Below are 26,966 nucleotides of genomic sequence, written 5' to 3' on the forward strand. Positions count from 1 at the left end.
AAGTGATTGCAGGATAGGGGTCTATTTCTTTAAAACAAACCTGGACCACAATGCCTCTGAGAAACTTGACAACCCCTGATATGGAACAACTTTTTGATCCTATCCAGAGCAGTTGCTGTTACACCAGTAGGATAAGATCTGTCTACATCTGTGCTTTTGTTTAGTGTAATGGTTGCAACATAAACCTAACAAGGCTTGAATACTCAGGCTTAAGCTTGAAAGTCATCTTGATCTCTTAATCAATATTTACGTCAAACAGTTGATGAAATTCAAATAGTTAATTATAGTAAGTGACATGCATTCTCTATCCTTTACTTTTAATAGTGAACAAGAAAAAGGACTGATAGGAATAAAATTTCATTTTTTTTTCGTTTACAGTTGATGCAGCCTCATGGCAGATAAAAAAAAAAAGGTCTGGGGCACAATTTTGTGACCGTGTATTGTGTATAATGTAAGTGATTTTTTTTGGGGGGGGGGGGGGGGGGGGGAGATGGAAGTTTCGCCTAGGGCGCAAAATATCCTTGCACCGGCCCTGGGTACCATTGTACTATGCAGGCGAGCAGCAAATGGGCCTGGATGACTTCGGAAGGCCAGCAGCACCTGTGCTTTCTGTACCTTTGTTACCCTCAGGAGCAAGATATTAGCAAAAATCACCACTGCCTGTGGCAAATGGTGCTTATATTCAGTACTATTGCCCTAGATTCATAGTTTCATGCAACCGAGCAATTCCCTCCTCATTTCCCTCATCCCTGGTGGGCCATACTCACCATGGCTGGTGCTGTGAGTGGTGCAGTGAACAAGCACTCTGAAGCAGAAGCATCACTAAACATGTCTTGTTTAAAAGCTGTGGAGAGCAAAAGTAGTGAGTTCTGAATCTTTACTTTTACTTTCCATTGTGACTATATTGACAGTGGTACCTCTGTGTATTTTATCTACAGCTGCTGCTGTTGCAGCCTTGAGGGGATCCCCCTCCGTACTTGTGGATCCCCTGAACCAGACAAGGAGGAGAAAGGAGAGGACTCGGGATGACATGTTCAATGAAATCTTGCAAGCCAGTGCTGCATCAGACTATGAGCAAAGGGCCTGAAGGGTGAACATTGCAGATAACCTGGAGAAGGAAAGAGCGGATTGGAGAAAAGCCTAGGTATCACAGCAGGAAAAGGCAGAAAGTGATGCACCAGGACATAATAGGTCTTCTCTGGCAGGAAACACAGATGCTACCACCTCTTGGGGACCTACAGGTTCAACAATCACAAGCTTGCCCCCCTTTGCAATTTATGAAAACACCATTACAGCACCTCCTTATGCCCCCACTTCAATATTCCATGTGGTATCAGTGGCTGCATCCTTATCCCTACCACTCCACCCGGAGTATGTTAAGGAGAATCAGAGCTTCACATACACTGACCTAAGAGAGCCAGGGTTGCTGTTTGTGTAGGTAAAATGGACATCAGTGTTCTTTCCACTTGTTAAGTTCTGTTCCACACATTTATTAATGTATTTGCTTTTAGCTTGTACAGAATTTTCTTTGCACTAATTTTGTTGCTGAATAAAATTCTATTTGTTCACAATATATGCTGCAAAGTGTCTAGCAGTTGTGAAACCACCTACTTACCTGTTACTGTACAAAGTGACACAACCCATAGCATCAGTGATAAACAGTGTAATAATCATAAACGTACACCAAACCCAGCATAATTCTTGACAGGCTCCATAACAGCAGGGCGAGGCAGAGCCCAGTACACCGCACTGCATTACTGTGGATCACTATTAAAAGTGCTCTTTCAAAGCTTCTCTAAGTAATATAGCTCTGTGTTGAGTTCTTCTGATAGAGCTTGTGTCTGGCTGTTTAAACTCCACAGACAGTTGCTCTACCTCCACACAGGCAGTAAATTTCCCCCCTTTGCTTCACAGCTATTATGAAGTTCACAGCAGGGAGCTATAACCACTGGGATTTTTTTCCCACTCAGATCCAATCTTGTGAGTAAACAATGCCAGCAGCCCTTCAATCTACTGAAAGCACACTCAACTGTCATTCTGCACCTGCTGAGCCGGTAGTTGAATCTTTTCTTCATGGGGGGCAAACCCACAGCCAGACTAGGGCTGCTCCCTCCCCTGCCCCTCCTCCAGTCCCCATGGAGGAGGTGGACAGCGCCTGCTCTGCCTCAACCATCAGGTGAACATCTCCTGCTTCCAGGCCTTGCAGAGATTCCTTTGTAGGGTGGGTAGTCTGGCATGGAGCACGTTAGTGCATACTGGTAGGGAAAATAACCTACTCCTTAAAAGGGGCTTTCCTACTATTCCCTGCATAATAGGGACTTTCAGGCTGTCAAGATAATTTTGTAGGCCTAGCCTTTAGCCAACTAGCCTTAGCCAAAGTACCCTTCATTTCCCCAAAAGTTGTTTACTCAAATACACTGTCTGGAAATGTACCAGGAGAGGCCCCGGGGGAAACACATTGCAGCTTGGTGGGTTATAGTGTAGCAATAAGTGCTTGCTTAAGGTAAAGGCAAAGTCACGGGTCACATAACAGTTAGACCCACACGACCACCCTGAAGAGAATAACAGGAAGGTTGTGAAACACGCTGCTGGAATTGCAATAGGTAAGCCATATAAGGAAAGTTATCAATTATGTTCCGCAATATTAACTGTGCAAAATGCCAAATAAGGAATATATCAAATGTACTACTGGGTGATGCTTTGCGGTTTTAAGTTTTAAAAGCTGGGTAAAAATTGTAAAGGGCAGATTAGCCTTCCCTCTGCGTAGGGAACCGCTGTCTCCCTGTGTGCACACTCGTAATCAATAAAGAAAGCCTCAGGCTGTCTGATTCAAATTCAACGGTGTGGTCGATTTTCCACAACAATTTGGGGGCTCGTCTGGGATTCCACAGAATGACTCCCTGAACCGAAGGACCGCGGGCAGTCTCCTCCCAAACCCTTGGCCCGCCTGAGAGGTAAGAGACCTTTTGAAATCTCTATTGGGGTTTGGTGGAGAACTGGCCCGCAGGCTCCGGCTTTGGGTAAATCAGAAGCTGGAATCCAACTTTTAACCTCAAACAGATCTGACGCTCTTAAAGGTTTTTAGGTTTTAAAGGAAATTTTGGTTTCCAAGGTTTGCTTAAGGAAATTTTGGTTTTAAGGATAAACCTGGGGCCCTTTTCTAAGGGTTTTCAAAGGCTCAGGGTGTAAGGGTATTGAGGTCCTCATAGAAGGTATTGCCGGCTATCCCCGGACCGCGCTCCTTTGGTCCGTAGAATCCTTATCCGCTCTTGGGCTACAGCGCCCTGGGAGTTGATCGGGGGTCCCCTTTCCTCCAGGTTGGCGGGGACCCGGGGTTTCGCTGCCGTTTCGGTCAGTGTTCTAGCCTTGAAGACTATGTCAAGAATGTGCCTGTATGTGACGGCCAAGCGGTCAGTGTGAGTGACAGCTGTGGGAAGACGCCCCGAGCCTCCTGCAAAGCGAAAGCTCGTGACCAAGAGTGTCTCGAAAGCAAGCCCCACAGCTGAGCTTGGAGAGATTGTGAAGTTCCCCAGCTGGAAGGCCTTGGTAAGTGGCTACCCAGCTGAGGTGCGTGCGTGCATGTTCCCCGTCCCTTTTTCCTTCCCTTCCACGACCTATAACCCTGTGACTGCTCCTCGAGTACTGTCCTCTATAGGACCGCAGGGTTCCTCTCTTTGCCCCTCAGAGCCATAAGCTCCCTTCCCTTCTTGGAGAGGAGGGAAGCCCCAGGAAACCGTACTGCTGTGTCTATACCTTCAGAAGCATTGTTGGCTTGAAGGCTGGCGCTCTGGGCTGGCAACAGGCATGCGGGGACCACAGGTCTCCAGTTTTCCGCTAGGGTGAAACCCTAGGGAGGCCCGCCCCTCCCCTTGCCTCTTTCCCTTGCAGGTCTCCAGTTGTGGTTTCGGTCCACAAGAAAACACTACACTACCCCTTCTCCCCTGCCCAGGGCAGGTATTGAGGCCACTGGTGTTACAACCGTGGTAATCCATTAAGCGTTCCCTTGTGTGTGTGGCTTGAGTGAAAGCAGGCTGAAGTAAGAATGGGGGCTGCTGGATCTAAACAGATTCCAGTCCCACCAAAAGGCACACCTGCTGCATATATGTACGTACATCGTAGTCCGTCGACGTGTAAATATTTGAAAAATTGGAATTGGTATACCAGGGATGATCCAAAACTGCAGTTTCCCTTAGAGGGAAGCTTTGATTTAGATAGGATTGTGCATTTGAGGGGTGCACTTCTGGCTAAGGCCGTGCCCCAAGGACAGTTTGATGCATACTTTGAATGGCATGATGAGATGGGAAAACGCCGTCAGGAGTCACAAATGAGGGGTCTCAAGGACACCCAGGAAAAACTGAAGGTCCAATTAAAAGAGGCGCAGGAGAAATTAGACGCTGCCCAAAAACTCTCCAATCCGTTCGCACCCGGCTTGGTACCCCTTTGCCCTTCTAGGCCGAACCCGCGAGTCCCAGCTCCAAGACTGCCCACAGCCCCGTCCGATGATTTAATTGATCTGTTTGTGGAATGCCGACGACGGGGTGGCCCACCTCCATACAACTCACAACCCCCCCCCCCCACCGGGGTCTTGTGGACCCACTCCGGATTCCCAATCAGACCCGGAGTCGGGGGGTGGCTCCTCCTCGTTTCGTGAGGAAGCAGGGCATGAGCATGCTGGCTCTTCAACCCCCAGCTCCCCTGTGAGCCCTAAATTAACTCCTGAACAAACAGACAGATTTAATAGATTGGCAACCAAGGCAGAAAGTCTCAATGGATCTACAGGAGATGACTGCGGATCCTGAGTTAGCTTTTGTGGAAGAACGATCACCGCTACGTCGGTTATCGAGTAGGCTGTCTATAATAAAAGATATTATAACATCACCTAAATACAAAGCCCTCCTACAGTCTCCAGACTGCGTAGCTAAAAATACCCGCTTTAGGAAAATCCTGAAGGAGGGAGAGACACAAACTGTTGGCCTCCTCCCACTAAGAGAATTGCCCGGCGAAAGGGGGGAGCTAGTAACAGTGCATGCCCCCTGGTCACCAGGAGACTTATATAGCCTGATCAATAAATTCCCTAAGATCAGGGAGGACCCAGTTAAATTTCAGGAACAACCACGAATGGTGATCAGATGCTATAATCCTAATTGGGCGGACATGGACCAGCTCTTAAGAGCCATGCTGCCTAAGGAGACACTCAAATGTCTCTATGAAAAAGCCGAGTGGCCAGAGAATGGGGAAAGATTGACATAACAGGTTCTAGAGGGTCGCCCTGGTCAAGGAAGTCCTCTCCGTTTGCCCTAAGAAAACAGATTGGACAAAAATAAATGCATGCAAACAAAATAAGGGAGAAAATCCAGCTGATTATTTGGAATGCATTAAGCATGTGTTCGAACGGTATTCGGGAATTGATAACGCCGAAGAAACAGCGAGGCAGGCAGTAGTAGCTGCCTTTGTGCAAGGGCTCCTACCCAAGGTGGGAGAACAGTTAAGAATAAATGTGGTGGATTGGGAGGGAAAAGATCTGGAAAGAATTTTAGCTGAGGAGCAGCATTTCTATAGGCAATTAGAAAAGAAGAAAGATGAAACCGAATCTAAACTTATGGCTTTGCAAATACAAACTATGCAGGGCCCTAGTAAAAAATCATCTAGGCAAAAACAGGCACTTGAGAAGGCGGAGGCATTGCCCCCGCCTAGAATGGGCCGCCAGCTGAGATCAAAGGCTTGCTTTACGTGTGGACAAGAGGGCCACTGGACAGTTGAGTGCCCACAGCGCACTTACACCCATTGTAAGCGAGAGGGCCACCTTATCCAGGATTGCCCCACTTGCCCTGTACGGCCTCCCAGACGAGGTCCTCGCCTGGCGGGGGCACAGGAACAACCGGCCCCTGCTCCTCCCCCTCCACCCCTTGCTTGGTAGGATAGCCAGAAGACTAGTAACGTCGTCGCCCCACTCCTTTCGGTCGACCAGACCGGCCCTACAGTATCTTGCTTGGTAAATGGTGTTGCTACTCCATGCTTAAATCGACATTGGAGCTTCTAGATCTACTCTTAGAGCACAAGAGTTTCCCTCTGTACCTCTGTCCTCAGATGTGGTGACAGCAATAGGTGTGGGTAATACTCCTATTCCCCACCCTGTTTCGTCCCCGCTCTCTGTGTCTATCGGTCCCCTCTCAGCTCACCATGCTTTTCTTCTGAGTCCGTGTTCTCTGGTTAATCTACTGGGAAAGGATCTGCTGTGTAAATTGAATTGTACAATCTTTTGTTCCCCTGATGGGGTGTTTTTGGAAGTACCTGACCCAGCTCACAATGACGTATTAGCCCTTCTTCAAACGGAGCATTCCCCTGTGGAGGACACTGACCCCAGCCCTTCCTTGTAGCAACAGAAACTGCTGGCAAAAGTCTCCCCCACCTTGTGGGCTGAGCACGCTAACCAGGTCGGGCGTATTGGCTCTGCCCAGCCGGTGAAAATCCGTCTGAACCCAGCAAAACCTCTTCCCAAAATCCGACAATACCTCTCTCTAAACAAGCGGAGGGTGGAATTCGCCCTGTGATTTCTGCATTGCTTGAACAAGGAGTTATTATACCGACAGTTAGTGAATGTAATTCCCCAATCTTACCGGTGCGAAACACCGGCAAACAAACCTGGCGGTTTGTGCAGGACCTTCATGCTATAAATGCTGCTGTTCTCCCCACTTTTCCAGTGGTCCTGAACCCCGCTACAATCCTCACCTGTATTCCTCCAACTGCACAATATTTCTCTGTGATTGATCTATGCTCTGCCTTCTTTTCTATCCCCATTCATAAGGATAGCCAATATCTATTTGCTTTCACCTATCAGGGAGTTCAATACACCCGGACTAGGTTGCCTCAAGGCTACACCGAATCTCCTATCATCTTTTCCCAAATCTTGAAAAAGAATTTGGATGATATTCGGTTCCCTATGGGTTCCACCTTAGTCCAGTATGTAGACAATTTGCTGCTAGCCTCCGACTCCCTGGAGGGCTCTAAAACTGACACTTTAATCCTACTTCAAGCGTTAGCTCAAAAGGGCCACAAAGGTACCCAAATCTAAAATACAACTTTGTTCTCTCGCAGTACATTACTTAGGACATGATATTTCAGCCGGCAAGCGAGGCTTGTCCCCTTCACGGGTCCAGGCCATTCTTCAGATCCCTAAGCCCTGCAAAAAAAGACAGATGCGAGGGTTCCTTGGTATGGCAGGCTACTGCCAACAATGGATCCCAGGCGATGCCTCTCTTGTTCACCCCTTACAGGACTTGACCTTAAATAAGGTCCCTGACCCCATTCCTTGGTCTAATGAGGCCGAAGAAGCCTTTCTTCAGGTTAAAAGTGCCTTGGCTCAGGCGCCTGCTTTAGGTCTCCCTGATTATAAGAAGCCCTTCACTTTGTATTGCCATGAGAGGGAGGGCTCAGCTCAAGGGGTCCTCACACAGCTACACAGGGATAAGCATAGACCGGTTGCATATTTCAGCTCCTCGCTGGACCCCATAGCCGCAGGATTACCCCCATGCCATAGATCAGTAGCGGCTGCTGCAATACTTGTGGAGGCTTCCGCCTCTATTGTGATAGGAAGCCCTCTGACCGTAGCCGTTCCCCATGCAGTTACGGCTCTGCTTACAAAAGGAAAAACCCAGCATCTTTCCAATTCTCGGCTCACTAAGTATGAAATGCTCCTTTTAAATGCTGCTCACATTACCTTGACTAGATGTTCAGTGCTCAATCCCGCCTTCCTCTTACCCACAGTGGAAGATGGAGAGCCCCACGATTGCCTTTCCATAACTGCAGAGCTGTCTGTCCCTAGGTCTGATTTACAGGATATCCCCTTGTCTAATCCCGAACTCATTTTCTTTGTAGATGGCTCATGCTTGAGAAATTCAGAGGGCCAACTTGTGGCAGGCTCCCTCCCCTGCCCCTCCTCCAGTCCCCATGGAGTAGGTGGACAGCGTCTGCTCTGCCTCAACCATCAGGTGAACATCTCCTGCTTCCAGGCCTTGCAGAGATTCCTTTGTGGGGTGGGTAGTCTGGCATGGAGCACGTTAGTGCATACCTTCTTCAGTGCCTCCAAGGGCACTGATATGACTACCAGCTCTTCTGCCTCCATCTGAGGAGTCTCTCATGTGACCTCTCTGAGCTGCTGGTCTTCTACCAGGACCTCTTCAGAACCTGGAAGCCAGTCTTGGCGACAAGGTCAGTGGCGACTGCCGAGAGGGAAGATCTCCTCACAGAGCCCCTGCTACACAACCCCCATTTCAATGTGCAAGTGGTGGAGTCCCCCTCAGTGCACCAGAGGTTGGTCCTGGCTGATGCCACCAGGATCAGAGGCCTCCTGGACTATAACTAGAGGGACTGAGTAGAACCCCTGGTGCTCAGTCAGCCCATGGGGCTCTCCATCCTTTGTGTCCACCAGGTATACTCCAGAAGGTGAGGTCAGCCTTACTGCTTTGCCTCTCAAGCAGGTCCTGTGGGAGGGTACTCCCTAGCTGCCCTCCGGACCTCGCCATTGGGTCCCTACCTTGTGAGCCCCACCCCGGCCACCCACTCCGCAACACCTTAGCCGGCTGCATGACCTGCAGCCAGTCTGTCTCTGAACCGCGCCTAGAAAACAAATGTGTGTGTTCGTGCTCCATACTCGTAATTTCCTCATCCTCCTGTCCCGCCTCAATACCAAGCGGTAGGACCTCCTTCCAACTGTGGAGGATGAGGAGCCCCAGTAGGCCAGTCAGTATTCTACCCTCAGCCCGCTGGGAATATTAGTTGGCAGCTCCTTCATGGAGCCAAGAGCATAGGCATGTATTTGGTGCAATTCATCATACTCCCAACACTTGCCCTTTTTGCGATGTGAAGGAGATGCTGGCACACATTTACATTGAGTGAGCAAGGCTGCAGCCCCTTTTCTGGCTTCCCCAGAACCCTCTTCTCAGGTTCTTGCTGCACTTCTCTGCACAGCCCATCCATTGGCCCACGAAGTCATGGTATCTCCTTGTCAACCTTCTCCTGGCACTGGCCAAAGTGGCTGTCCATCATAAGAGAAGGAGGGCTGTTGAATGGGGAGATGCTCTGTGACTGTGGGGCCTATTTCCACTTCTCCCTGAAGTCATGCATCGGGGCAGAGTTCCTCTGAGCTGCATCTACTGGCTCCCTGAATGCCTTTGAGGAGCAGTGAGGTGCTGTCTGGGGTTCTCTGCTAGTAGTCCCCCCTTCTGGCTCCCTGATTTCGACACTTCTTGTGCCCGCTTTCTCATTTGTTGCCCCTTGAATTTACCTGAGTACTGGGTTCAATAGTTCCTCCTCTTAGCCTGGAGGAGGAGCCTTCAGATATAGGTGGACCCAACCTCAATAGGTGCCCCTCCAACAGAGTCACACCGAGTCATCACTCAGGCATGCGCCAATGACTCAGCTGCACTAACTTACCCTTCCACAAAAAGACTCCAGTCATGTGGCAGCATCCTGTCCCTGAGCAGAGCCTGGGTCAGGTGACCCACAGGCTCAGGTATTTCCCCAACCCCACTAAAACTGCAAATCAGTCTGTTCTACAGCACTACACAGCCAGGAACCCTCCTACTACTTCCCAGTGTAACACACTCTCTAGACTCCCAGCCTTGCCTAAGCCCTGTTCCAGCCTTGTCCTGACCCTACTCTGACCTCCAGTCCTGTTACTGACCTGCTCTAGCCTTGCTTCTACCTCCTGACCCCTAGCTTTGACTTTTGGCTTGTGTCAGGACTCTGGCTATAGTACTTGTCTAGCCTATGGACTCTCATCTGGGTTCTGACCTTGTTAGTTCCAGCACTACACTCAGGCCAACCCTCACCTCAATCCCGACCCTACATACAGCTTTAATCTCAGCTCCAACCATTAAGCATGACTTCCAGGAGGCAGCACCTGGCACTTGGTGCTTATGAGGTGGTTAATGTACAGGGAACAAGGGGTGGTCTGGATTACTAATGGAATTTCAACATTGCCAATGGTAATCCTCTGGTCAGTGAAGAACATCTCTGCTTGTAGCTTTCTGAAGAGTCCTGCATTCTTTCTGAAGAGTTCTACATTCTTAAAAATGCAAGTGTCATACACTTTCAAAGCATCACTAGAGATCCACCAATGCTAGCATAACAATAGAAAAGTAACCCTATGTTGATGCACTCTGTGGCAAGGTGGTCCGGTGCCACAATAGGGATATGCATGATGTCTATTGCTTTCCCACAGTTGGGGAAACCCATTGCTGCAAACTCATCCACTATGTCCTCAACATTATCAAGAGTCACAGTTCCATCCACCAGGAGATGACTAATGGGCCTGCATACTTCCATGACAATGGATCCACTTGCATCCACAGTGGATTTTCCAACTTCAAAATGATATCCCACGGACTGCTAGCAATCCAGAGTTGCAAGTTTCCACAGTGCAATGGCTACTTGCTTCTCCATCGTCAGTGTAACTTTCATTTGGGAGTCCCTGTGCTGGAGAATTGGGGCAAGCTCAGTATGCAGACCCAGGAATGTGGCCTTGAGCATCTGAGAGTTCTGCAACCATTGCAAGTCATCCCAAGTCTGCATTACATGATCCCAGTAGTCAGTGCTTGTTACTTGGCCCCAGAAAAAGCTGGCTTTTGCATCTACAGCTGTTCTGTAAATGCCAGCAACCTTGAATTGGGTCAGAAGCAGCATGTTCTCAATTTCATTCAATGGGTGATAGCAGACAATAAATGAACCAAAGAGGTGGATCTCGTAGCTACAGGATGTAATATCCAACCCCCAATTTTTATCCAAGTGTCCCCCTGTCATAAACAGATAGTTAAGTGTTAATAGAACAGAAGTACTTCATGTCTCTTTTGCCTGTAAAGGGTTAACAAGATCAGTGAGCCTGGCTGTCACCTGACCAGAGGACCAAATGGGGACAGGATACTTTCAAATCTTGAGAGAGGAAAGTTTTTGAGTGTGCTGTTAGTTTTTGGTTGTTGTTCTCTCTGGGGGCTCAGAGGGACCACACGTGCAACCAGGTTTCTCTCCAATCTCTCCAATACAGGCTCTTATAAGTTCAGAATAGTGAGTACTAGGTAGATAAGGAGAGTTAGGCTTATGTTTGTTTTCTTTATTTGCAGATGTGTATTTGGCTGGGAGGAGTTCAAATTTGTATTTTGCTGAAAGGATTTTAATTTGTACTTGTCTACTTAGGCTGGGAGGGTATTCCCAGTGTCTATAGCTGAAAGACCCTATAACATATTCCATCTTAAATTTACAAAGAAATTTTACTGTTTTTTCTTTCTTTAATTAAAAGCTTTTCTTGTTTAAGAACCTGATCGTTTTTTTTATTCTGGTGAGACCCCAGGGGACTGGGTCTGGAGCCACCAGGGAATTGGTGGGGAGAAAGGAGGGAAGGGGGAGAGAAAGATTATTTTCTCTCTGTGTTAGGATTACTTTCTCTCTCAGGGAGAGTCTGGGAGGGGGAGAGAGAAGGAGGGGGAAGGTGGATTTTCCTCTCTGTTTCAAGATTCAAGGAGTTTGAATCACAGTGATCTTCCAGGGTAACCCAGGGAGGGGAAGCCTGGGAGAGGCAATGGTGAGGGAAAGGGTTTACTTTCTCTGTGTTAAGATCCAGAGGGTCTGGGTCTTGGGGGTCCCTGGGCAAGGTTTTGGGGGGACCAGAGTGTACCAGGCACTGGAATTCCTGGTTGGTGGCCACGCTACAAGTACTAAGCTGGTAATTAAGCTTAGAGGAATTAATGCTGGTACCCCATCTTTTGGACGCTAAGGATCAGAGTGGAGAATTATACCATGATACCCCCTGTGAACTGTAACATAGCATTACACTCTCTGAGTAGCAGAGGATTACGCCCTCAATCAGCGTCCTGTGCAATTGTAAAAGCAAGAAAAAAAGGGGTCAGAATGAAGTGTGGTGTTTGTGTCAATGTAAACTTAAGAATAACACTCTTCTGATTTGATATCCATAACTGCCATGAAAGCTCCTTGGGGTATACTCTTGGACAAGTGATCTTGGATTCCATACAATGAAAATATGAAGCATTAACAACAAAAATCTTTGGATTACTATTCAATTAAGGGTTTTTTGGTAAAGTATCAAATCAAATATTTCAAATCAGACATCACAAGACTGTCAAAAAATGTGTACAGTACCTTTACAATTAGCTATGAAAAAACTATGCACAAATACCCCCAGAAAATGTATGTGCTTGGAGATTTTTACTAGACTCATTATTTATATATACCAAATACAAGAAACGGGCTTAATTTAAGTGTTATTTTTCCCTCCTAAGCCTCATTAGCTTAATTATGTAAATGGTCATTTATTAAAAACTACAATGGAAAGAACCGAAAGATAAATAAAACTGCATTTACGTCTAATGCAAAATGTGATTTCCTGTCTGGTTGATGGTAGTAGGAGATAGGAATATATTACCCATATGTCACTGAATAAATAATACCATGTCAGTTCAACACCTGCACTGACATCCTGATTCTTTTGGATGTAATGAAGGCATGGACTATTTTTCTGGAAAACTCTTAAAGCTTGAGCCTTAAACATTTAAGAGGCCTTAACTGAGATAATGTCTTTCCCTTTGAAATGAAATGGCAGCTGAAGTGAACTTGGACTTTAATGAGTGGTAACTGGAGGCAGGACATGTTGAATGTGGGACCCTTAGAACTCATTCCTTCATGTGGCAATAGAGCTCTAGTTGCTTAGCTTATAAGGCAGTGCAAAGACCCAGATCTCTTTATTTTTTAAAAGGAGTGCATGTGTAAGAAAGAGAGAAACTGAAAAACAGATGGGGAAGATTGAAAAAGATGTATATTTCCACATGCAAGGTGTTTTTGTATGCATCAAAGCCTTACACAGAGTAGAAACACTAATTTTATGTTAGTAACAATACTGTCAAGTGACAGGTGAAGTATTTCAAATATGAAATAAGAGATGATCTCAAATGAGCTGTGTAATTGGCCTTATATTGAGAGAGGTGTTTTTGGCCTCTCTCAATAACAATTTGGAAAGGCCATAGATAGGGAACCATATTTCCCCATACAGAAAAAGGGACACTGAGTAAGTGTCGATGCCAGGTGGCCTGAGCCACACTATGTGTTGCCGCTCACCTCGAGTTGACATCACAGATGTCCATTTTTGTCAAAAAAGTCTTGACATTTGTCCTGTTTGCTCTTGTCCAAATGTTCCTCTTAGGGCAAGATCAAATGGGACAAACGCCCAGTTTTGTGAAAAAAAAGTCATGATGTCCGAGACAGAGCTTAAAAAGGAGACTGTCCTGGCCAAACCTGGACGTATAATCACCCTAGCCATAGATAAAATTAGCATTTCTACATATTAAATACACTATCTCCATAAAAGGAGATCACGCCAAATCATAACTGAAGGCACTGTTTGAAGAGTAGAGAAACACAAAGATGAATTCAAAACAAACAGTAATAGGTGTTAAGAAGATGCTCCCTAGGTGAGTGTTAATTATTAGGTTCATTGTAAGTGGAAGCCTAGGTACAGTTATTTAATAAAAGAGCATGTTAAGAGCCTTAATAGTGAGTGTTAAATGTAACAGGCTTCAGTTTCAAGCGCTGCCAATCACCTAATTTTCTGGAGGATCTGTAATTACTCATACACATTTATAACCAAAAACATTTCTAACTACACAAAAAAGTGTACTGTGATGACTGTAATTCTTCAATATGCAGAATGATTTTTTTTTAAGATGACTGACAATTATTGTTACATTGTGTCAAACATACAGAATTATGTTTTACATTAAAATATTCAAAAGTATGCATATATAAGGAATTTTCAGAAACAAAATGCAAAGAAAATACTTTTTTAAAAAAGATGACTAAAACTAGATAACCTTATCCAAAAAAAATGTTGTAACACAATTACTGTACTGTATGTGTGTGAGCATGCTGTCTGGATTTATGTTGAAATAACACCCTGACTTTGGTGCAAACAGGGGCGGCTCCAGGCACCAGCGTGGCAAGCACGTGCCTGGGGCAGCAAGCTCTGGGGGGTGGCCTGATGGTCTCCATGAGGGTGGCAGTCAGGCAGCCTTCGGCGGCATTTCTGTGGGAAGTCCGCCAGTCCTGCAGCTTCGGCGGTGGGTATGCCAAAGGCGTTGAACGGCAGATCTCCCACAGACCCACTGCCTAATCCATGTGACCTCCTGCAGAAAAGCCGCCGAAGGCTGCCTGACTGCCATGCTTGGTGCGGCAAAAATCACAGAGCTGCATCTGGGTGCAAATATTTATAAATGAAGTACTCCCTGTTGGACAATATCTGAGAAGTATTTGAAAACACACATTCAGTACAAATATTATACCCTTGTAAATTATATCAATAGTTATTGAAGCCATTAGTTTACTGATTTGCTGCAAATACATAAATTAGCACAATTGCTTTTTCAAGTCCATAACATCAACATGATAACTTCTCCACTCTACTGTGTTATGACTTAGGAAAACCCAAGCAAAATTAAAGCTTTACTTACTGCTCTGAAAGATAATCAATGAAGCAAGAGGCCTTTTTAATACCAGCTCTAGTGAGACAGCATTGTTGAATGCTGAATACAGTAATGAAAGCCGAACAACTTTTATAGAAAAGAATTATTCGTAGCACCCAAGACAACTGAATAAAACATTTAACTTGGGGGTACGTAGAAAATAAAGCCATGAAGGCCTGTACCTTGTGCTGGCAATACTTGGTGATTCTGCGCCAAGCCTACATCTTTCTAGCTGACTGGCAACGATTTGCCTTTCCACCTCCAGCTCTCTGGTGAGTCTTTGAAACTGGAGCTCCTGTGATTTCAAAATAAAAAAAATAAGGCATTTAGAGTTAAAAGTACTTAGTGTACATCAACACTGAAACACTAATCATTATACATGAAAATTTTGCCTTGGTGTGACTCTTAATTAGCTGAAATAATCTATAATCACAATAATACACACAGTGTGATTTTACAGCTCTTTAATATTTGTAGTATCTTTTGGTTTAATCTTTTCTATTAAAAAGAGAAAGAAAAGATGCTCAGGTCTGCTTCTATCTATACCATGATTTCAACTCTTTCAATATCTTGCCCTGCTTCAGCACTTTAACAAATTGTGGTTTACAATACACCTTCCTCAGCAGTGTCTGTAACTGACGCATATCGCACAATACTACAACTTGTTCTCAACTGTAGAGCTTTAAAACATCAACTACAGATGCTCCTCGGGTTAAAAAAACCTGACTTATGGAAATCTGCATTTACAGAAAAAGTTTCGTAAGCTTTTTTTTTGGGGGTGGGTGGGTGGGGTCGCGTAATTGACAGAGATACTTTCCAGTCTTACGCAAAATTCGACTTACGCAAGGTATTCCGGAACGCTTGAGTAAGTTGGGGAGCGAATGTACAGTACATGGTGATTTTTGCACTAAAAATCTCAAATACATTAATTATTGTACAGTTTCCAGGTTGACAGAAATGTTGCAGAGACAGTCTTTCACCTTTGAAAGCTATAAAAAAGCACTTTAATTCTAGACAAAGTCTTGTTATAATTCTCTGCCATATAAGCATCATCCCTCCCCACTATCAAAAATGCAGTCATTTGTAATGTAGTGCTAACAAGGGATATTAAAAGCTAAAGAGATTTTCTATAGAAATGATACTCTGCAATCTGCACTATATCAAGGGAAACAAACCATATTATAGGAAGAGACATTTTACTTGTATTTAGACAGCTTTGTAAGCCAGCAAAGGGGCTCCATCTGAGCAATTGTACAGTATTTGCAATTTAAATTCCATATCCATTATGCATTCTTTAAATACTGAAATACTGTTTTAAATAGTGTTTAAGAATGCAAGTCAGACTATATAGGTATTTTTAAAAAGTTAATTATCAAAGAACTGTAGCTCTTTAAATGTATTTCATAGCGTCAGACTATATATGAGTTTCATACCTTGCTATGTGACCACAGAATTATTTGAATAGTGGTTGGTAGTTATGCAGGATGGGTATAAATACACTTCCCCACTAACAGTCCCGAAGTGCCTCTCTACTATTTGAGGCCCTATTTCTAGCTGGGCTCTTAGGCAGAAGGGAAGAGAAAGGGTCAGTCCAGTTCTATGGAGGTAATATATTTCAAGAAAAAGCATTATTATTGGGAAAACAAAAACAAAAGCTACTCATCTTCTTATAACTGTTGTTCTTCGAGATGTGTTGTGTATGTCCATTAAACTGCAGGTGAGTTGGCATCTCATGCCCAGGTGCTGGAAAGTTTTCCCTAGCAGTACCCATAGGCCCCACTCACACCCCAGGAACGGGTATGTTGAGTGGAGGGTGCAAAGGGGAGGATCACTAACTCCCTTCAGTTCCTTCATTCTGGAAAGCTGATGATAGCATCCAAGGCATTGAGGAAGGAGGGTGGTTAGCGTAATGGACATATGCAGCATCTCGAAGAACAACAGTTACAAGAAAGTGAGTAGCCATTTTGATTCTTTGAGTGCATGCATAGACAGTAGGTGACTCCCAAGCAATTATCCTAGGTGTTAGAGCTCTGAGTGTCATCAGAAGAGGGTCTGTAGGGTCTTCTTACATTTGTGTCTTTTCTTGATGCAGTAAACATTGCATGACTGGTGAATGTAGTATAGAAGATGATGTCGCTGCCCTGCAGATGTCTACAGTAGCCACGTGTCACAGATGCTGCTGAGGTTGGATGTGCCCGGTTGAGGGTGCTGTCATCTTTTCAGGAGGTGCTACACCTCTGGCAGCATAACTTAGTGACGCAGCTGCATATGAAACAAGCACTGGGAAGAAACCTCAAAGGACTTTGTCCTATCCAAGTAAACAGCCAAAGCTCAACACACATCCAGAGCGTTCATTCATCCTTGTGAACACGCAGGTTTGGAAAGAAAGCCAGTAAGTATATAGACTGATTCAGACAGAAATCAGATATCACCTTTGAGAGGAACTAGGAAGTGACTTAAACCAAACTGTATCTTTGTAGAAATGGTGTGAAGCAGGTAAGTGACAAGTGCATTTAGTGACAAGTCTGCTGTACCTCTCCCAAACACTGAGGTGACAGCCACTAACACCACTACCTTCACTGAGAGAGAGAGAAGAGAGCAGGAAGCTAAAGTTTCAAAAGGAGTATCAATAAGAGCAGACAACACTAAATTCAAATCCCAAGTTGGTGCTAGATCCCAGATAGGTGGGAACAATCTACTGAGACCTTTCAAAAACCTGGTCATGATAGGGTTCATAAAAACAGTTCTAACTTGGATTCAAGGGTAGAAATGCTAAGATAGCAGCGAGATGAACCCTAAATGAGCTGAGGACTTGACCTGACTCCTTAAAATGCAAGAGGTAGTCCAGAATTGTTTCAATTTTAGTCTGAGTCAGGGACACATTATGGGAGACTGCCAAAATGGATTAGTGCTTCCACTTACTCAGGTAAGAAGCTCTTGTGAAAGAATTTCTGCTACTAAGGAGAACATTCTGGACTGCCACTGAGAAGTGTGCATCCTCTGCATTTAACCACTGATAAACTATGCTGTGAGATGCAATACTTGAGGATTCAGGTGCAACACCTGCCCATCTTTCTGAGTGATGAGATCTATAGTTAGTGGAAACAGCAAGGGTTCTCAGGTAGACAGCTTGCATAGTTGGAGTACAAAGGCTACCTGGGCCAGGCTGGAGCTATAAAGATCCATCTTCCTCCACCTCATTTCAGCTTGAGAATGACACTAGGAATCAGGAGTACTGGTAAATAGACATACAAAAAGTCCTTTCTCCACGGAAGCTGGAAAATGTCTGAGATTGACCCAGAGCTGTGACCTTGCCTGGAATTGAACCAGGGACACTTCCTGTTCTGCTGAGCTGCAAACAGATCCACCATTGGAAACTCCCTAGGAAGAATATCAAATCAAGAAGTGCTGGGTTGAGACCCCACCTTGTGAAGGACTTGCACAGGCAATCTGCTAGGCCATTTTAAACACCCAGCAAGTGAGATGCCCTGCAACTGACCGAGCTCTATTATTACATTCCACAGTTTGACTGCCTTCTTGCAGAGGCTGTTTGACTTGGCACTTCTTTTACATGAACAAACAAGCACCGCTGTGGTATTGTTGGTCACAGAATGGACAGTGTTGCCCTGAACACTGGGAGGGAGGTCGGAACTGCTGAAACACACAGAATATTGCACACAACTCAAGAATATTGTGTGTAACCTGGTCTCCTGGACAGTTCACAAACTTTGAGCCTGATGATCACCCTGATGTGCTCCTCACCCTAAGGCTGAAGCGTCCATTACCAAAGTCATAGAAGGGAAAGGTGGAGAGAAGGGAATTCCCTTTCACAGGATGTCTTGGCTGGTTCTTGAGGGACACACAGAGATCCCATATAATCTGAAAACTGGAAAGAGACAGAAAGGCTCAGGCAACATTTGAGTCCAGGACCACTGCAGTGAACTTTATTCTTCGTAGAGGCGATAACATGGAGTCTGATGGATAGCAGTCTCTACATGGTGTTGGAGCGACCCTGAACTAACCAGTCATCTAGGTAAGAGTACACATGGATGTCTCTCTGGTGGAGGTAGGCTATTGCCACTGCCATGTATTTGATAAAAACTGTCAGCATTGAACAAAGGCCAAAGGGCAGAACAGTGAATTGGCAATGATCTCCTATGACAAATGTCAGGAACTTCCTGTGACCAAGATAGATCACCACATGGCAGTAGGCATCTTGTAAACTGAGGGCAGTGTCCTGGATGTAGAGAAGGGATAAATCACAGCAAGGAACACCTTATGGAACTTGATTTTCTTGGTGTACTTTCTTGATTCAGGTTTCGTAAGATCTAGAATGGGTCTGAGACTTTCTCTGGGTCTGGTATTGGGAATAATCCCAATAAATAGGAGGCACTTCTTCTGTAGTTCCCAAAGAATGTAGAGTCTGCACTTATAGTACAAACTCATGAGAGGGGTGCCTGAGAGGGTCTCGGGGGCATGGGGAGATTTTAAAGAAATTGAAGGATATATCCAGATTTCACCTTGTTTGGCACCCACTTGTCTGAGGTCATGGCCTGCCATGCACGTAGGAAATCGGAAAATCTGTCTCAGAAAGGAGGGGAAGGTCCAGTAAGATCCAGAGTGGAAAGTATGCTGCCTTCATTGTAAGTGTCAAATCAACTGCTTCGAGGTCTATGGATGTCTAGATGAGGAGACTGAGGAAGCAGAAGGCAAAATTCTTCTCTGAGATCTTTTCTTTCTTTTGGCCTGGTCAGCAGGATGGAAGGGGTAATATTGCTGTCCAAACTGGAAGTATACCCCCAAGACCAACCTGTACCTCATCGTGGCGGAGGGGGTGTAACATCTGAAGTAAGGCATAGCTCCAATGAGCAATCCCAAGAAGGCTTGTCAGAAATATCGTCATGGGCATTATGCAAGGTGGACAGATCCAACATGAACCCTGAAAATGATGGTTAATACAGGCAGTGAAGATGCAAGACAGCAGTTGCACCTAGCTACCAGAGGTGAAGAAAGTCACTGAGAAAGACTCAAAGTCTTGGGTCGCACAGTGTGAAGCCAGTACTGGTAGACCAGGAAAAAGTCATCCATTGGGATGAGGCGAGGTATTTCCCGGGATAGTCGTTCGCCTCTCTTTTTTTTTTTTTTTTTTGGACCTAGTACTCGGCACCAGTGTTAAAGCCTCTGCCTTACTTTCAGCTGTAGATGCCTTGTTAATGCCATCTACGCTCGGTGCAAACATGACAGGTTCGTGCCAAAGTCCCCCTGGGGACGCGAGTTCTCTGATGTTGGCAGGCACATCTGCAGTACATTGTGACAATGCATCCAATTGTATCCGGGATCTCCGACAGTCCACCAAAATTGCAACTTGGAATGTTGGAACTGTTCATAAAGTGGAATGATTTCATCTGTAATGCATGCAGATGTTTACGGTCGCTCTGGTCTACAGACTACTGGGCCACTGTCTGTAGGCAGTGCCTTACAAGAAGATGTTCCAGCGAACGCCGTTCTCCACGTGGCTTGTAACATCTGGGATAAAATTTCACCAACCGAGGGTTGGAGGCAGACCCCTTATTACATGGGTTTATCAAGTCTGTTCTGATGTTGGACTCTCAGGCTGTCAAGCCTTTGCAGTTGTGCAGGAATGAACTAAAAGGTGAACGAATGCTATGGCCGACTGTTTGGCTAAGCGATGAAGAAGAAGAAGAGAAGTAGCTGGAAGTGAGGATGATATTTTGTCCTCTTCATGGTTGGAGTGTAAAGGCTCAAGGAGTTTAAAACTGCTCTAGAGTTCTTTACAGCATGCAAAGCCTCACCTGTTTTGGATAAGAACAAACCACAGCCCTTGAAGGGAAGGTCATCAGTTGTCTGCTGTACCTCTGCAGGAATCCCTGAGGACTGCAAACAGCAGGAACAGTGCATAGTCACTGCTGTAGCTATAGCCATGGTGCAGAATTTGCAGTGTGCAAGTAAGCCTGCAGAGCTAATCGAGAGATCAGATGGCTTTCTGCGACAAGGGACTGGAACTGCTCTCTGGAGCTTTCTGGCAATTTATTTACCAACTCAGAGACTGTTTCCAAGTTAGAATAATTGTACCTGGACATTAAGGCCTGGTGAGTGGCAATTCCGGCCACGTAAATTTTCTGTAGAATAAATCTTTTTTCCAAAATGATCATACTTTTGGTATCTTTTTCTTTAGAGACAGACTTACCCCAGTCTCGATAACTCCTTTTGTTCACACTGGCCACTACTAGTGAGCCCATTGTAGCATAAAAATAAAACTGCTCAAACTCCCAAGATAGAACCTGATATTTACGCTCTATTTGGTCACAGTTGGATGGAGGAAAAGGTTTGCAGCAGTGTCCTAATAGGCTGCACAATGGCATGATTTATAGGCAAGGTTACCTTTCCTGCCATAGACAGATGCAAAATGTCAATCACTTTGTGGGTATTCTCCTCCACTAGAGGTAAGTCCTGTAATTGTAAGTCTGCAGGTTGATTGGTACCAACCATCACAAGCCTCTTACTACCAGCAGGAGAAGGTTCCCTCTTATGGATCTGCTTCACTGAGTGTAAGAAAAGGACCCAAAGCTCTGGACTCTCAGTACCGTGAGACTTGAGAACCTATCTAAAGATTCTGATGAAGAATCAGAGTATTCTGAGAACCAAGGAGGTGTAGTATTGAGGACAGTCTTTCGCAACCATGCCCTGGATCTATGCCAGGAGCACAGCACCAGAGGAGGCTGATAGTACCTGTCACAGGGTAGGCCATGTGTGGTCACAAGCAAGGAAAGAGGCTATACCACAGTTGGTTAGGTCCTGTGCTAATGATCCCTACTATGAAACAGATTAATACAGCCCAGTGGCCGGTGTCAATACAGTAACAGGTCTCTCACTTCCACATAGGCATCTGGCATTGTTGATACCAATATGTATGATTGCCCTGCCATGATCACAGAAGTCTGATCCGTCTCAGTTGAAGAAATAGTTGGTGTAGATGGCCCTTGGGAATGCCCTGGGGTCAATGGTTCTGGTCTATCAGTATAAATCAGTACTGGAACCTACATCTATCCAGAGACGTCATAGAGGACTGGAAGAAAGGTAATATTAGGCTAATATTTTAAAAGGGTAAATGGGACAACCCAGGTAATTATAGACCTATAAGCCTGACATCTATCCAGGGCAAAGTAATGGAATGGCTGATATGAGACTAGTTTAAGAAAGAATTAAAGGAAGATAATATAATTAATGCTAACCAATATGGTTTATGGAAAGTAGATCATGTCAAACTTTTTTTTCTTCTTTTAAACACAACATTGCACATTCTGTTGATTAAGGTAATAATGATGATGTAATATATTTATACTTCTGTAAGATATGTGACATGGTATCATATGCCATTTTGATTAAGAGCTTAGAATGATACAAAAATCCGCAAGGCACATAAACAGACACAAAACTGGGAAACTGGTAAATAATGAAGAGGATGGATCATATATACAGAGCTATCTGGATCACTTGGTAAGCTGTGCACCAACAATGAATGTGTGTTTGAACACAGTCAAACGTGAAATTATACATCTAGGAACAAAGAATGCTAAAGTAACTTATCAATAAAAGATTAAGATGGTTCACACCAAATGAGTTCTATGACTCACTGAAACAGACCATATCATGATCTCTTTGTGACCTGACAGCATGATCCTTGTTGAAGTGCCTCTTTTTCCTACTGAGAGACTGCTCGGAACTATTGCCACTAAGGAACTTGTCTACATGGCAGCTACTGCGTGGTACCCCAGGCGTGAATCTACAGCACACCAGCTTGTACAGTACCATCCTTTGTGGACATTGCTATGAGCACTGAAACGTCCTGGAGGGTGGTTTGGCTTACAACTTTGAAAACACAGTAAGCCAAGCTGCACTCTGGGATTTTCAGGGCACTATAGCAGTGTCCACATGGGACGTTACTGCACAGCAAGCTATAGATTCATTCCCCGGTTTGCCATGTAGACAAACCATAGGAATGCTGTCCCTCAGCTCTATTCTGACAACTTGGATACTTAGCTGTTGGAACCAGTTTTAATGTTTACTTACATGGTAGCCTTTATAAGAGAATGACCTTTTTCAGCAGTTTGGTATTTATTGTCAAGCTTCAGCACTGAGGGAGGCTTATTGGCCCCAATGCTTGTGCCCGGAGCACAATTTTAAGAGACTATCTCCTAGACTTATACAATACCAGAGCTCTCTTGTAAAAGGAAATTCCAGAGCCCTGGGCCCTTTTGCAGAAGTTCTTGCAAGCATCATAGCCATAGGTTCAGGGCTTGAACCTAATTTTCCTACACTAGGAGACAAACTTATCAAAATGTTTGATGACAGCCCAAAAATGACAACACATATAGTATAGATGCTTGTCTTAATTTATCTAACCATTTATGAACTATTTAATAAAATAAATAGGATGGAGAAAGAGAGAGAGGCTTGTTCCATTATAACTCCATCTAGAGGATAAGGGGGCGATCTGTGGGACTTAAGGTATTTACACATTCAAGCCCATGGAATGTTTGCCTTCAGAGAATTGCGAGACTCCTGGCTGTCAGCTTCTGCTCAAAAAGGTTCTTTGTGAAAAAGTGTGCAACTCCTACAAAGTGGCTATGCAGCAACTATGTCATGAAAGAGAATTACCGAACACATCTTAAAATAAAATATTTGAAAAATTACCTTCCCATTTAACTTATTTGCCAAGTTCAGAATTCTGTTTCCTCTACAAATGCTGGTGAGAACATCAGAATCATTTGAAGACCATGAGACATCTGCATCTGCTGCAGAATATATAATCTTGACAGCCTGAGATCAGGCAAAATGTATCCCATTGGGTTCTATTTATAATATTTAGTTCTACACACATTCTGTTAATGATTTAGAATCGCAGGGCTGTTGTTTTTTAAACCCACATATTTTGTATTTTGGAAACCATTAAAGTACATCTATAAAGAAAAATACTTTTAGTCACAAAAATTTATATTCTGTTTATAATTCTGTATATAAAGCAGGTGCCAAACTGGAAGTAGTTTTAGTAGTCATACACTATCAGTGCTACAAACCAGTGGCCTATTTTCTGAGATGTTATGAGGCTATTTGCTTATTAAAATGTATCTATTCAACCACTGTTAATCCCCAAACCCACACTGGTTAAAAAGCACATTTTCAAATATTTTTGGTGACTGGTTATCATTTCTATAAAGATTAAAATTATAGATTATGTAGAATGAAGAAGAATGTGGTTTATGAAAATGTGATATTAATTGAACTTTTACTGGGTTGGCTTTGCTAACTTCAAACATTGCTAAAACAAAAACGAGCACGGCTGAATCCATCAGTGCCCAGAAATGCATACTGTACAATCTATGTGGGTAAATGATACAGCGCTTTGGTAATGCTCATTTTGGCAAGGCACTAATCCGGTCATAAAGGGTAAATATATTACAATCATTTACCCTAATACGCAAATTAGAAACACACAAGGAAAATACAGCAATAGTATTTGTATTACCAAAAGAGGGGGAAAAAAATAAAAACAACCAACCAAACCAAACCCTACAAACTGAGGTTTAAAAGAAGCATAGCAAAGTACTCAACTACTCACAAATAATAAATTAGCAAATTTTAGTGGAAAAGACTAAATATCTTCTGAACTGCAAAATCCAATTTCAGTTAAATCTAGAAGAATTATACTCTCACTTAGATTTTTTGTTTTGTTTTAGGAGAGAGAAAGAGCATGAGTGAGTGCACGTACATGCCCACACTGAGAATTGGTATACCTGGTGCCAAACTTTTGGGTCATTGTTCACTGATGTTATGTTTGAAAACTCATGGTGAACGGGGGAGGTCCTGCATGATTGGAAAAAGGCTAATGTAGTGCCCATCTTTAAAAAAGGAAAGAAGGAGGATCCGGGGAACTACAGGCCAGCCAGTCTCACCTCAGTCCCAGGTCCTCAAGGAATCAATTCTGAAGCACCTAGAGGAGAGGAAAGTTATCAGGAACAGTCAGCATGGATTCACCAAGGGCAAGTCATGCCTGACTAACCTAACTGCCTTCTATGAGGAGATAACTGGGTCTGTGGATGAGAGGAAAGCAGTGGATGTGTTATTCCTTGACTTTAGCAAAGCTTTTGATACCGTCTCCCACAGTATTCTTGCCAGCAAGTTAAAGAAGTATGGGCTGGATGATTGGATTATAAGGTGGATAGAAAGCTGGCTAGATCGTCGTGCTCAACAGGTAGTGATTGACGGCTCCATGTCTAGTTGGCAGCCAATTTCAAGTGGACTGCCCCAAGAGTCAGTCCTGGGGCTGGTTTTGTTCAATATCGTCATTAATGATCTGGAGAATGGCGTGGACTGCACTCTCAGCAAGTTTTCAGATGACACTAAAATGGGAGGAGTGATAGATATGCTGGAGGGTAGGGATAGGATACAGAAGGACCTAGATAAATTAGAGGACTGGGCCAAAAGAAACCTGATGAGGTCCAACAAGGACAAGTCCAGAGTCCTACACTTAAGATGGAAGAATCCTATGCCCTGTTACAGACTAGGAACCGAATGACTAAGCAGCAGTTCTGCAGAAAAGGACCTCAGGGTTACAGTGGACGAGAAGCTGGATATGAGTCAACAGTGTGCCCTTATTGCCGAGAAGGCTAACGGCATTTTGGGCTGTATAAGCAGGGGCACTGCCAGCAGATCGAGGGATGTGATCATTCTCCTCTATTCAACATTGGTGAGGCCTCATCTGGAGTACTGTGTCCAGTTTTGGTCCCCACATTATAAGAAGGATGTGGAGAAATTGGAAAAAGTCCAGCGGAGGGCAACAAAAATTATTAGGGGGCTGGAGCACAAGACTTATGCACAAGATGAGAGGCTGAGAGAACTGGGATTGTTTAGTCTGCAGAAGAGAAGAATGAGGGGGGATTTGATAGTTGCTTTCAACTACCTGAAAGGGGGTTCCAAAGAGGATGGATCTAGACCGTTCTCAGTGGTACCTGATGACAGAACAAAGAGTAATAGTCTCAAGTTGCAGTGGGGGAGCTTTAGGTTGGATATTAGGAAAAACTTTTTCACTTGGAGAGTGGTGAAGCACTGGAAAGGATTACCTAGGGAGGTGGTGGAATCTCCTTCCTTAGAGGTTTTTAAGGTCAGGCTTGACAAAGCCCTGGCTGGGATGATTTAGTTGAGAATTGCTCCTGCTTTGAGCAGGGGGTTGGATTAGATGACCTCCTGAGGTCCCTTCGAACCCTGATATTCTATGATTCTATGTCATGCTAAATATATTACCTTAATGTTTTTGATTAGTTAAAAAACCTGCACAAACTAGTGATGAATTGTAACAAGATATTCACCTCATTTCTTTTGAGGAAGCTACACTGCTGATTTTATGCCAGATGTTGTTAGTTGTGTATTTTTAGCATTCTTGGTAACTTTTGGGGCTAATTGATGGCAAAAGGCTAATAGTACACAAATCAGAAGGTACTAAACATTAAAGCTGTGAAAGGAAAAATGACCAATTTGCCATTTTCAAAGCACTATGATACACAGAAAGACTAAATCAGTTTTTGCAAACACATGAAAGGAAGATAAAAACAGCTATAAAAAGTCACAACCCCATATCTATTTTCTAAACTGAACAAACATTGCTTTTGTCTGTGTTCAGCATGTAACTCTATAACAATAATCACAAAGCATTACATGTTTTTTAAAAAACTGGATGCTGATGCAAATCCCAATTCTGCAATAAGATAAGGAAGGTAATGTATATCATATTTACAGTAGAAGTGATCATGATTTATGAAATTCATAACTACATTAATACTGAACATTAACAAAAACAAATTGCCATATAGTATAAATAATATGCATGTGTTAATTTAAAGTTAGTTATTCCCAAGAAAGTATAAAAAAGTGACCTATTAGCTTTCTGTAGCATGGAGTTGCCATGTACAGTTACTATCCAGTCAAACATACTATTTTTATTTGCACTATTACGAGCCATTATGTACAGGTACATAAGAAGGCATATCCAGATTTTTTATTTTTAATTGCTCATTTGTTGATTATTATTCTTCTGAACTGCAGTAAGAAAGCCAAAGCCATTATAAAAAATGGTCAATGCAAATATTCTAAAAAATGTAGAGGTTCATAAGAATACAGATAATATAATGCACTTGACAAATTCTATTACTAAAAGAAAGCCATTTAATCTAAACTGCATAATCAAAAGTTTTAGAATTTACCCAGCAATTGTGAAGACAAACAAATGAGATAATGCCCAAGGAGGCTTAGTTCTATCTAGGTAGAACATCCAGCATTGTCTCACATCCAGTGTGTGAAGTCACTGTTCATTTATAGTGGGGCGTGGATTAGGAAGGAACACCAATAAATAATTTGGTTAAGGAGAAA

At 44.0% G+C, this 26,966-nt stretch overlaps 1 protein-coding gene across 5 annotated transcripts in view; it reads right to left on the bottom strand.

The window, feature by feature from the left end:
- PKP4 (plakophilin 4) overlaps window positions 1–26,966 on the bottom strand; it is a 212,063-nt gene that overhangs the window by 105,889 nt on the left and 79,208 nt on the right. For 3 of the 5 annotated variants that reach the window (XM_050969182.1, XM_050969181.1, XM_050969180.1), the window contains exon 3: window positions 14,705–14,817. In XM_050969182.1, coding sequence (XP_050825139.1) covers window positions 14,705–14,817 — 113 coding nt within the window. Of the gene's footprint in view, window positions 1–14,704; window positions 14,818–26,966 lie in introns of those variants that run through there. The other 2 variants (XM_050969184.1, XM_050969183.1) reach the window with 1 other exon arrangement.

This window comes from Gopherus flavomarginatus, chromosome 10 (assembly GCF_025201925.1).
Source record: "Gopherus flavomarginatus isolate rGopFla2 chromosome 10, rGopFla2.mat.asm, whole genome shotgun sequence".
NCBI lineage: Eukaryota > Metazoa > Chordata > Testudines > Testudinidae > Gopherus > Gopherus flavomarginatus.